The sequence below is a fragment of the Dipteris shenzhenensis genome, chromosome 27, assembly GCF_047967505.1.
Source record: "Dipteris shenzhenensis isolate YYH24624 ecotype China chromosome 27, Dip_SZ_1.0, whole genome shotgun sequence".
Lineage (NCBI taxonomy): Eukaryota > Viridiplantae > Streptophyta > Polypodiopsida > Gleicheniales > Dipteridaceae > Dipteris > Dipteris shenzhenensis.
Genome location: NC_141622.1, coordinates 5,818,711 through 5,831,090, shown reverse-complemented (window position 1 = coordinate 5,831,090; position 12,380 = coordinate 5,818,711). Strand labels below are relative to the sequence as shown.

At 41.5% G+C, this 12,380-nt stretch overlaps 1 protein-coding gene across 3 annotated transcripts; it reads left to right on the top strand.

Annotated features, from left to right (window-relative positions):
* The first annotated feature begins 7,044 nt into the window (after positions 1-7,044).
* Positions 7,045-10,500, top strand: LOC147883787 (uncharacterized). 3 transcript variants are annotated; one of them, XM_087398720.1, is made up of 6 exons: positions 7,045-7,429; positions 7,556-7,688; positions 8,286-8,403; positions 8,716-8,755; positions 8,884-9,154; positions 10,033-10,500. In XM_087398720.1, the coding sequence occupies exons 1-6, from the start codon at positions 7,169-7,171 to the stop codon at positions 10,140-10,142; spliced, it is 933 nt and encodes a 310-aa protein (XP_087254846.1). In that variant the 5' UTR covers positions 7,045-7,168; the 3' UTR covers positions 10,143-10,500. The 3 variants fall into 3 exon arrangements, with proteins under 3 accessions (XP_087254846.1, XP_087254845.1, XP_087254847.1); XM_087398719.1 differs by having other exon boundaries at positions 10,027-10,500; XM_087398721.1 differs by lacking the exon at positions 10,033-10,500 and adding an exon at positions 9,444-9,582.
* Positions 10,501-12,380: the final 1,880 nt, after the last annotated feature.

Genomic DNA, 12,380 nt, shown 5'->3' with positions numbered 1-12,380 from the left:
TGTACGGAGCTAGTACGATGGCCGGCGCTGGACTCCCACGTGCAGTACGGATGTTGACCATAAGCTGTAATGCTACGAGTGTACAGACAATGCGGGAGATGGGAGCAAGTCTTGGAAGAAGACACTACTCTGATACCAAATGTGAGAAAGAAGGAGAGCAAGAGTGACCTACGTTTAGCTCACTCTCTCTTGCTCACTCTTGCTCTCCTTCTTTCTCACACCACCACTGTGGTGGTGTTGAGTTGACAGGTGCTAAAAGTGCTAAAGGAAGTTCCACAAGGACATAGTGCTAACGAGTTTCTCTTTGGATGTAATCTCTTTTGTTCAACTTTTGCTTTAGATGGAATCTCTTTTGTTTCAACTTTAATATCATACTGTTGTGGCAAAAAATGTTGTTATTGTTACTTTGGGGTAGTGAAAGTGGTTCTAAAGAAGCATAAATTGTCTTGCTTATAGTTTATTATAACCAAGGCGATCGTCGCATAAGCAATTGTTGTGAAGACTATTGTAATTGCTGTTACTTTGATAGTGAAAATGGTTCTGAAGAAGCACAAATGGGATACTTTTGTCCTCGTTTAGGATTTACTGCAACGAGTGTAGTCGTTGCATAAGGAAAGACATTTTCCTTGGTTTAGGATTAACTACAACCAACATGAAAATAGATTTAGAAAAATACAATTAAATTGCAACTAGAGCGGTCATTGCACAAGCAATTGTAAAACTATTGTTACTGTTACTTTCGTAGTGAAAATGGTTCTAAAGAAGCATAAATGGCACACTTTTGCCCTCGTTTAGGATTTACTGCAACTAGTGCAGTCGTTGCACAAGGACTAAAATAGGACTAAAATATCTCCAAAATAGGACCTACATTTTACCTTGGCTTAGAGCTAAAATACCTCCAAGAACCAACGTGGTGGTGTAAGGAAATACTTTTAGAAAAATACAATTATCAAAAAGTGCAATTGTTGATATGACCCTTGAGGGGTCCCCTTTAGGGGCAAGGGCCATATTAACATGCCACTGGAAAATATGGCATGCCATGGGATAAATATGTATGTCGATATGGCCCAAGCTTGACCCTAAAGGGTCCCCCTTAAGGACCATATAGACTTGAAAGGGGACCCTTTGAGGTCAAGGAAATACATTTTTCTTGGTTTAGGATTAACGACAACCAACACTAAAATAACTCCAAGAACTAGTACGGTGGTCACTCCAAGCCAACATTGTCATGCAGTGGTCTAGGTGGTTGCACAAGGAAATACTTAATCCTAACTAAATAACTCCATATCTCCAATAACCAGTGTGGTGGTTGCTCAAAGCCAATGTTTTGCTCCATGAGGCTCTCAACAATTGTTGAGTTGTTAGCTTTTATAAACTATCTTTGAATGTAGATGTCATCTCTTTTGTTTAATTCTTTCTCGATGAGGCTCTCAACAATTGTTGAATTGTTATAAACTATCTTTGGATGTAATTTCTTTGTTCAACTTTCGCTCTCTGCAATGGGGCTGAGTTATTATACTCACCGAGTGTAATCCCTTTTAAAACTTTAATGTAAATAATACTATTATCATAGTCATTGCTACTGGTAGCAATCACTGTTGATTGCAGTCATTGAATAAGAAATTGGATAATATCTTTTGAAGGACATGTTGCCACATGAGAAATACGATGCCACTTTGCTCATTGGCAAGTTTTTTCTTAATTCTTTCCTCCCTTACAACTAAGGGTGTGAATACTCTCCTGAAGTCTCTCCAATCTCTACTCACTATTGAAAATAGCTACATCCAATTCTTCTACTATTCTTGAAGCTACTTGAAATTTTTAGCAACCTCAATGTAGGCATTCTACAAGAGATCCACTCTACCTCCACTTCATAAAGCTAGAAGTATTGCCTTTGCAAACTACCACAAGTGAACGAAAACTCTTGTATAGTAAAATTGTATTCTTTTAGAGTAAGAAATAGTGCATATACCATCTACAAAATATTGCCTCCAAACTATGGAGAGCTAAGGTCATCTCACACATAGTCAAATTATGTTCTCATAAAAAGGAATCATGCATTTTTCCCAACATTACACATCTTTCCGATGTGCTCTATTGTGGTTCCCCTCTACTCAATTTGAAGCTAATATTTAAACTAATCAAAGCTACTAGGAAATAACATTTTAAAACCATCGGGCTGATTTAGGATAGTCATAAAACTAGTGTTTGACCTGAATAGGGCTGGATCATACATATCAGTTCTAGACAATAGCAATATATCATTGTATTTCTGCTTAATCACATTTTAATCACGCAATTGTTGTTTGACTTGAACTAGCTCGATGATGTTCCAACCACTGGGCCAGGTTTAGGACAATCACATTAAATCCAAGCAACCCCAGTTTAGAAATTAATTGGTATATGACCAAACCAGTGGGAAGTTAAATTTAACTAATTTAAGTACTAGGAAACATAGCAATTCCAACCATCAAGCTGGTCATCAATTAGATAATAACAATATATTTTTGTTCTGTTGTTAAATATATTGTTGTTAATTTCTGTTCAACCATGTTGGTTTAGGATAATCACATAAATTGTATTTGACTTGAACGAGCCACGATTGCATGATGTTCCAACCATTGAGCTTGGTTTAGGTCAATTGCATAAGCCCAAGCTAGCTCGATGCAAAAATCAAACTATTAAGCTATTCCAAAACTCAAGCACCAAGCTAGCTTAGCAAATGGCATATAGCAAAGTAACACATGTACTATGCACAGCTACTACAAAAAATTAGAAATATGATAATATCATTTTAGGCTCACCTTGGCATCATCAACCCTTAAAGTTTTTTGCAATTTTTATATATAATCTTTGGTATGCAATCTTTTGAATGTTTGCAAGACCAAATGTTCTCAATTAGCATCCTCTCCAAGGCTGCATTGTGGCGAGTGATAGGCTTTCTTGAGGTTGTTGAGTTTGCATTGGATGGTGAGTATACTACCCACCATCCTTTGTAACAAGTAAGACATTTTTTAAAGTTATTATAGATAAAATTAAGAAGAAGATATGCTGCAACAACTTAAATGATAAAAGCTTCTTTGGAAAGAAGAAGAAGTGTATCCACATCAAGGAAATGGTCAACCAACTAGTCAAAGCTGGAGCTCCTTATTGTTGCATTATTGTTATACTGACTTCATCTGAGGATTTATATGCTAAAACATCATTGATAAGAAAAAAGCATATGCCCTTGGTCAAATGGTTGACAAGAGTTGGGATATAAGGTGGATGAAACATGGGAAAATGATGCGATACCAACAAAGGACGTAAGAGTCAAGATGCCAAAACTTATAGACATAATGCATGCAGTAAAGAAGATACCATGGAGCGCACAATGAAAGATACAATGAATAACAATTTAAGCATCTTCTATAATATCAAGTTGTCAAAGGATGCTACTGAATTAGCATTGGTCATGTAGAGCACTTCTTGACAATTTAGTAATGGTTGGGACAAGCCATGTCTGTTCTTTGACGAATTCATAGTCTAAGAGATTGTTGACATTATATGATTTTATCATGCAAGGTCCTTTGGCATTGCAATAAAGATCAATTGTTAGCCCTTCTTATCACAAAGCAATCCATTATAGCTCGTCTCACCTATATTTGGGGATCTACTTGCAAAGGTGTTTAATGGTATGGTATTACACAATGACCTAAATTATCAAGAAAGCATTAGCATTGAGGTCTTATAATTTATAATTATAATGGTTGATTTTTGTATAGGGGTAGTGGTACTCCATTCAAAGTTTCTAAGGAGGTCCTTGATCTCTCATTCCAAGAGAAAGAAAAGGCTAAATTGAATGCTTAATGTGTGGACTATCGAAAACAAATCATCCCTCCTTGATACAAGATCTGTGCAAGTGTATTAGATGGATAGATGGAGGGAGGCATTAAATCGAATAGGTTTTATTTCTAAAACATTGTTCTAAAAGGGTATTAATGTAAGCATCATTGATACTAAATACTAGGTCGATTCGACACATACTTCAATTGTACAAAGTCTTTTACATAAACTTGAGAGCAATGTTCAAGGCCTATTCAAGGGAAGGTACAAAATCTCATCAATGGAAAAAGAGAAGTTGGAGAATGAAGATGTTGATATACAAAAGGGCAAACCAAAGGACATTGATTCTAGCTTGAGTGATGAGGATGATAGCTCTACATTGGATGGATCTAATGAGGGCCAACTTACAAAAATGTGCACAAAGTTGTGGGGTGATAAGGTGTTGCAAAGAGCCATTGAGCCTCCTCTTATCATAGGGGAAGGCCTGAGTGAGGAAGCAACCCATGGTGTTATAGTCGAAGGGAAAGTGAAGGTTGTAGAGGTGGAAAGATAGACAGTAAGACCCAAAAGCGCACCCATGATCCTTTTTGAAGGACAAGGAAGTGGAGAAGGTGCGGCAAGGAGAGAGTTAGAACTTATAATAGGCAATGAGCCTACAATTCAAACCTCCATGACTTTTCCAGAGATCACACCCACGATCATCGGGAGTACAAGCATTGGTAATCAGGCTAACGAGAGGCTATTAGTCAAGAGCCTATTAGTACAAGGGGAGAATGTAGATGTAAATGCTAGTGTTATGTCTTAGATAGAGGCTTGGAAGAATCTAGAGAAAATGTAGAATAGATGAACGCCCATATAAAATATATTTTGGTTTTTTTTGGCTCTAGTGTCTACACAAACCTTTGTTAATCCATCAATAATGAACAGGAACCAAAGAGAGAGAATGTTTTTAAAATTAACATAATGTTTTATGCACCTTATACAATGATTTTGATTGTAGACCAATCCATTGATGCTTGAAGACTTGGTCATTCCCAACTCTTCAAAGGTAACCAAGATGTAACCTAGGATTAATGAATAAATTGCTACAACATATAGAATGTTTGGAAAATTAGGTTACACTTTACGCATCTCCCTTTAATTGCTTTAAATTAACTCATTGATATTTAAATGAATATAATACCCCTATGCTCTCCACTACCACGAGGCATTGTGTTAACTATTGGTTAAAAAACAAAAATTAGTCATGGTGATGCACAACATAAACTTTATCTCTTTCAAACTTATCAAGAAAAAGAGGGAGCAACTTTAACGCAAAGCATGGTTAGGATATCATTCTCACATATTGAATGCGTGAGAGACAAAAAGGTGTATGATTTTGTGTTTGGAAAACCCTTGCATAGACATTCATTAGATGAAATTGTTGAGATTCTTTTAAATTAGCAAGATCGCTTTTGTGATGTTGGATTTGATGTCCTTTGTGTCAACAATCAACATCAAATCGTCCAATGTGAGTTGTATATGTTTAAGCTAGGGACAAGTGGAATTTCTTTCTCACAAACTTTGCCTTGAAATTCTTTCCACATTAGTTTATTGTGAGTCCATCAATTCACTCCCCTTTTTAAGGAAGATGCGATGTAGGACAAGGTGCTTTGTTTGTTAGAGCTGTTGACTTCTTGCTTTTTATAAAGAAGTGAAACTTCAAGATGAGGTGGGTCAAAGTAGACTAGCTTGTCTTTGCTAAGCATGTGGGGGTGGTTGTCGAGGTGTGGCATGAGGGGCCTATGTTGTAGGACAATCATTTTTTGAAAGGGAGGATGTTTGAGAAGCATGGAAGCATGTACTACCTCCTTGGGCTCTTGGGTTTGCATTTATTTAGAATTGTTAGGGGGGTAGGAGTGGTTATGTAAGTAAATTAAGATATAGAAGCATGGGTTCTCTTTTATGTGTTTGGGATGTGGTTTGGTAGGGAGTGATTGACTAGTCGAAAAATTGTATTGTGGGAAGATACTTGGAATGACTAAGTCAAAAGAATAAGAGAGCATTCCTGCATTGCTCTCTACGAATCCCCGTATTGTGAGAAGTTCCCTTGTGTTGTTATGCTTTTTCTTGTAGCGGCGGTTGTCACACTAGTTTGGATCTCCCTTCGAAGCTTCCTATTTGACCAAAGACTCCGAAACATCAAGCTCCCCTAATTGACATCAGCGAATTTTACGATGTTAGTGGGGCGCTTTTCTACCCCGTTTGTAGAGAAATATCTTGCCTAGAGTCCTAGCAATGTCTTAATCTTCAACAAACAAAAGCTTGACAAAAAGCATGCTCATCTAACATGTGGGAAAGGTTCACATTGTAATCATCATGACTCCCAACATTGAATGGGCTATTCTATCCCAATAATGGTTCATAGCTTCTCTTTCCACGCCACTTGGGTGCGCGTGACACTGACCTACAAGCCACCGGTGGCCAATCTAAACCATGGAGGCACCCAAGGATATGGTTGGGCACTGCTCTGCTTGTCGCTGTCACGTACCTTGGTGTGGGCACCCAGGTGTGGAAACATGCATAGAAGGTAGTCGAAGTTAGGGACGTTCAAACTTTAGAAGGGGTTGATCGTGGCATTATGGGTCGATTATTGCAAAGGGCGATTAAGGTAAATGCGATGATTTCATAAAGGTAAGTGCCGTGTTCCATCCATCACGCCCATGTGAACCCCATTCACCATTCCCTGACAGGCGGATGCATGCATCATGGTAATGAGGGGAATAGGGCGGATGGGGGGGGCGGCGCTTCAGCTGAACGGCGGGACCCATCAGCACGTGGCAGGTGGGGAGCCAGGTACACGCGGTCGGCCGGCCGGGGGCATCTCAGATACCCGGACAGGCTAAGGGGCACACCCAGTGTGGAGGGTCTCTCGTTTCACGGGCCTGCAAGGCTGGCAACCCAAGTGCTCACTGCTACCCATAATAATAAGAGCGACTGGCAAGGCGATGAGGTTCGAGGCTGCACCACATGGGAAAGGGGGACGTGGAAAAAAAGTACAGTGGAGCTGTGGTAAGTAAGGCGACGTGGCCGATGCTATAAAGGGATAGGGCAGACGTGGAAGAAGGGGAGAGGGACACGTGAGAGGGATGGAAGCTGGGAGTGCCAAGTGGCAGAAAGATAAGCTAATAATAATAAGCTAGGGCTAGTTTGCCTTTGAACTGTGCGGGGTATCTCTCTCTGTCTCTCTCTCGAGTCGCCATCTCGCAATCCGTGATCGTTGTTCATCCATCGCCACGCTTTGAAGCTTCCCTTGTCGTCCATTTCTATCCCATCCCTCTACTCCCCTCCCCTAACCCCGATCATGGGCGAGCATCCCCTACCTGCTTCTTCCGCTCCCTCTCCCCCTCTAGCTTCCACTCCCTCCTCTGTAGCCTCCTCTATCTCATCCCCCCTTCACCAGCTCCAGCTCGGCGATACCACCTTCACCAAGGTCTTCGTCGGTGGCTTGGCTTGGGAGACCCAGCGTGACACCATGCGTCGCCACTTCGACCAGTATGGCGACATCCTCGAGGCCGTCGTCATCACGGACAAGAACACCGGCCGCTCCAAGGGCTATGGATTTGTGCGATCCCTTTCTCCCCCTCTCCTCCGTTCGGGCTGCCGATCGCTGTTTCTTTGGGGAGCTCACGGGGTTGGATGAAGAGAGAGCGAATGAATTATTTTATGGCCGCTGTCGATAATTTGGCAGGTGACCTTTCGAGACCCAGAGGCTGCCAGGAGAGCCTGCTTGGATTCCACCCCCGTGATCGATGGCAGACGGGCAAACTGCAACCTGGCATCACTCGGAGCCCACCGCTCCCGCCCCTCACAGGCTCTCCAGGGTAGGTAATTCTGCAAAGACTTGCGTTTCAGAATGGAAACTATGGAGGTTTATCACGGACTCAGTCTGCAGGAAGAGTTTGAATTGTTGCCTCTCATCGAGCAGCAAACAGCGATCCAAAGAAGGTGCTCGTGATTTAGGTATTGGTTTGGATGGGGGGTTCCAGATCCTCTTTGCCTCTATCTCTATCAATCTCTTGCTTTTGAGGACACCGCTTGATCTGATGACATTCTGGAATCTGGCGATAAAGCCTTGTAATTCCTTGCAACGTCTTACGAATCTGATTGACGAAGGCTCAGCGAGTGGCGTCACTGGCGTGGCTGATCTGTAGATTTCGAATTTTGTGCTGGCTGACGTTGCTGTTCGTAAGAATGTATTAAGGAGGAGGATGTACATCGTACACATTGCAACCAGTTTTCCAAATCTGTGCCTGGCAGTGGGCAATGGGCAATGCTAAGGCGGACATTGACCACTCATCGTCTGCTTGTTTCTCCTCCGTTTTTGAATTGAAGTCTCTCAATGCGTTCCATCTACTTCTGCAGAAAGTTTTTACTAGCTACTACTGTTGATGAATGCCCCATTTTCAATTATTACACAGGTAACCGCATCGGAGTAATGTCACCGTTTTCGGCAAGCTCGTATCCAGCTGGAGGACCTTCGATTGTTGGCGGTCAGGCTTTTCCCCAACACGGATTCCCGAATTACCAGATTTATGGGTGAGTTCACTTCTCAAGCTTGGACGTGATTCGGTGACGATTACCTGTAGATCTTGACGCGGCCATCTCGAGCGCTGACTGAGCGCGATCAGCCTCGATATAGTTGTGCCTCTTGGACCTATATATAGCTGGGCATTGCAATGCCTTAACAGATGTTAACTTGTAACTCGATCCGAGGAATAATAAGTCATGCATGGTTACACTAACGCTTGCTAGGCCCTAGGGCACATGAAAGTGCTGCATATCTAAGTGTGTTAGGAAAACCCAGGCTGCGTGATCTGATTGCCCTTTCATTCTTGTATGGTGGTGCAGGTTACCCCCATACTCCCAGGACTACGCTAGTTATCAACCGGTGTGGAAACCACTGCAGCTTTCGAGAGCCTTTTGTGCGCTTGTCTAATCGTTCTTGAGCATTTGAATTAATTCGAAGGAAAGGGCATGTGCCAGAATGTGTTCTTACCTGGCTATGGCGTTGTGCAGAATGTCTATAACCCTTATGGAGTGCCGCAGTACTCTCTTCAGATGTATGGCGGTCCATCAGGTTCGATTGGAAACCCAACTTTGTATCCCTACCTGCAGTATATGCAACCTTTGCAAGCTGGAACGGGGTACACCACTTCCCAAGGCTATGCAGGAGGACAGTTACCTCAAATTATGCAGTATGGCGCCACTCAAGGGATTCCAGGAATCACAACGTTGCCTCAGCAATGCGGCGGACTTGTTCCTCTTCCAACTTCAGGGTCGTCCAACGGTAGCTCTCTCTCTCTCTCTCTCTCTGCGCCAGCCTTCACTTCACTGCCCTTCAAGCTTGCTAGCCGCAGCTTACCCTAGCGTGTACATAGGCTTTTTGGGCATCTTGGGCATCCCTCTCCCTGTAAGGTTACCTAGGTCCTCAGAATAGATTTTATTTTTTTGCACACCCTCAACAAGGTTTTCATTAAAGTTCCAGCTTTGACGTTAAGCTGTTGAAACTTTAGAAACCAAGTAGAGTAAATACAAGTCGTGGTAGGCGATGATTATTCTCTCTGTGCACTATGCAGCTTTCCCCGCCAGCGACCATCCATCCAGTAAATTGTGTGTGTGAACAATGCAGCTCAACTCTCTCTCTCTCTTCTCTCTCTTCCTTGAATCTCCATCATGACGTGCTGCACGTATCCCACACGATCGCCTATTGTTTTGGAAGAAGAGAAACTTCACAGCAAAAGATAACTTGAAATACAGTTTTTCTTAGGGTTCCTCGGCAAAACTACAGACATTGAACGTGTACACTTCATGGCCGTCGGCCCCCATCCGGGACGACCTTTAAAAGCACTTTTTCGGGTGTTGCTCAACGGACTATAGAAATTGCTCGTATGTTCGAATCATGACCGGGAGACCCTCCATTGTTGAAGCGAATACTTGTTACAACGTTTTCCTAAGCGCTCTTAACACAGCATCACTTGATGATGTAAGATTAGCGATCTAAGACCTTATGATTAATGAAGCCTAATACATTATATAAAATTGTGCGCTTATGCCTCGCTGTTGTCGGCTTTCCCGTGACCATGTCAGTCTCTCGTGGTTTCTAACAATGTCAGTTTCGCATGTTCTGTAACAGGCTTTATAATTTTTAATTCATTGCAGCTGCAGGTGTGGGAAGCCCCGGGCCTAGCCCTCCGTCGCTGTTTGCTATGCCTACGCCTGGTATTCAGCAGCAATTCAGTGCGGCCAGCGTCATTGCTGAGCAGCCCTCAGTTTGATAATGCCAGTTAACAGCGGGGCCCAGGAACACGAATTTCGCCCTACTCTTGCACAACTAACCTATCCTTGTTCCTGCAATTATTCTGCTACAGAAGGATCACGAAGTAAGTAGTGGCCCGGCTGGGAAACGTAATTTAACGAGTAGGAGTCGGGAGTCAATGCAGTTTCGCTTATCTGACACGTTCGCATTGTAATGATCAAGGGAAACATTCCGACATTCCACCCATTTGGATGGGTTGGAAGTTGACGTAAGAAACTAAGCGGTATTCGAGGTCGTCAGCGACCTCAAAAGTTTTCGCTGGCTAACAAACCATTGATCTCAGGAGTCAGAGTATACAATGAGAGGATATAGAGAGACAGGGATTGTAAAACATTCATCGACTGGTTCACGATTATATGAACACATTTGATTCATTTACGTGTGCTTCACACTTCAAGCGTGTACATTGCAACGCAGTGAGTTCTTGCATTGCTTCAAGTTGCTTTAATGGCATCAGTCCAGGTCGAACAGCGATACATGCCAAAGCAAACTCGCTCCCTCGCGAGCACGCGCGCGCGCACATACACACACACACTCTCTCTCCCCTCCTTTGCATGACCAATCGTCTCAACACGAACTTGCTGAATGTTTGAAGTAAAGGGACAAGTAAGGTACTCACGTCTTATCATGTTGGGCTTTTATAAGTGCCTGATTAAAATGCGAATTTTGATTTGGCCTTGCGAGGCTTGCTCCCATCATGACCTAGGACGTTGTATTTGCTCCCTTCTTTCACCAAATATTCTTGACCTGAGGGAGGACAAGCAAAGAAAGGGAGCTTATAGCGGACACGGAGTGAAATACCTCACACAGACTGTATATAACTAACAGAGGGAAATAAGAAAGAGGTGTGGGTGAGTCTAGCGACTCGCCTGCCTGTTGCCTAGTGGCTGCCTAACAAATAACAGCCTCATGGATATGGTGACATCTTGGGGGTGGGGGAAGGAGAGCAATGCCTCTTAGAAGGAATTAGAACCTCTCTCCAAAGTGCTTTAGTAAACAGATCTGCCAGCATATTGGATGTGTTACAATACATAAACTTTCAATTCCCCGTGTTAAACTAGGTTACACACATAATGGTATTCCATTTTCATGTGCTAATTTACTACCTTTGTGGTGACACCCATGTCTCCCAAGGCACATACTCTCATTTCTTTATTCCATAGTTTGTTACTTCTAAAGACTTAGTCTTAACACTATTTTGGTAGCATAACATAACATAAGTATCGTTTTGATGTTTGGGCAAAAAAATCACAACTTCATGTGGATGTGTTTTTTGACAATTTTCTCTCTTGCACTTGAGGTAAACTCGTATGACTATTTTCTAAAAGCAAATGAGAGCACAAATTAAACCCGATACATGTGATTAAAAAATGCTCCAAATGTATGGTAGCACAATTATTCTCCATGATAGTAATTTCCTCAAAAACTCATGCTACTCCATAGTATCCTATGAAGATATGTACAAAGCATTCTTAAGTTTGAAACTTAGACACTCAGGTGACATATAAAAAATGTGAAAAAAAATTAAAATTTACCATGTTAGCATTTGCTAAAATGACATTTGAGACAATATAGCATATAAGTATGATTATCTAGCTCCAAAGAAATCTAAACATATATATTATAGTTAGACTTTAGAACATACAAACTCTAAAAAACTAATTCTAATTAAGAAGTATAGCCATTTTATCTAAAAATTGAGAATAAAGCTTGAAATTTTGGTGTTAGGTTGACTTAAAATTATTGGTAAGACTCAGTAATAGGGGTGAGTTCTAATCCATAATAATTGTGAATTTTTAGTATAAAATAAGCTATTATGACAAATAATCAAAATCCCAAAATACCTATCAATGCCTTTGAATAATTCTAGGAAGTGGCTAAGTTAATAGGATATAAAAGCATCTTAAGGATACCAAACTAGTGTTAAGTTGGAGTGTAGGAACATAAGAAGTAAACATTTTACCTAAAAGATTAATTCACACACACATAGTCACAGATAGATACACCTTTATTAATTGACACATTGTTGATTGCTATATGTACATGTATTTTGATCAATAAACAACAATTCATTCATCTCAATGAGTGTTCTCTAATCTTTTACATAGTATCAGATGTTAGAATGGGTCCCAAAATCCCCACACTATCCGTACAAGGTTTGTTAACTCTCCTCCATCTTGAAGGAGACAACAAGACC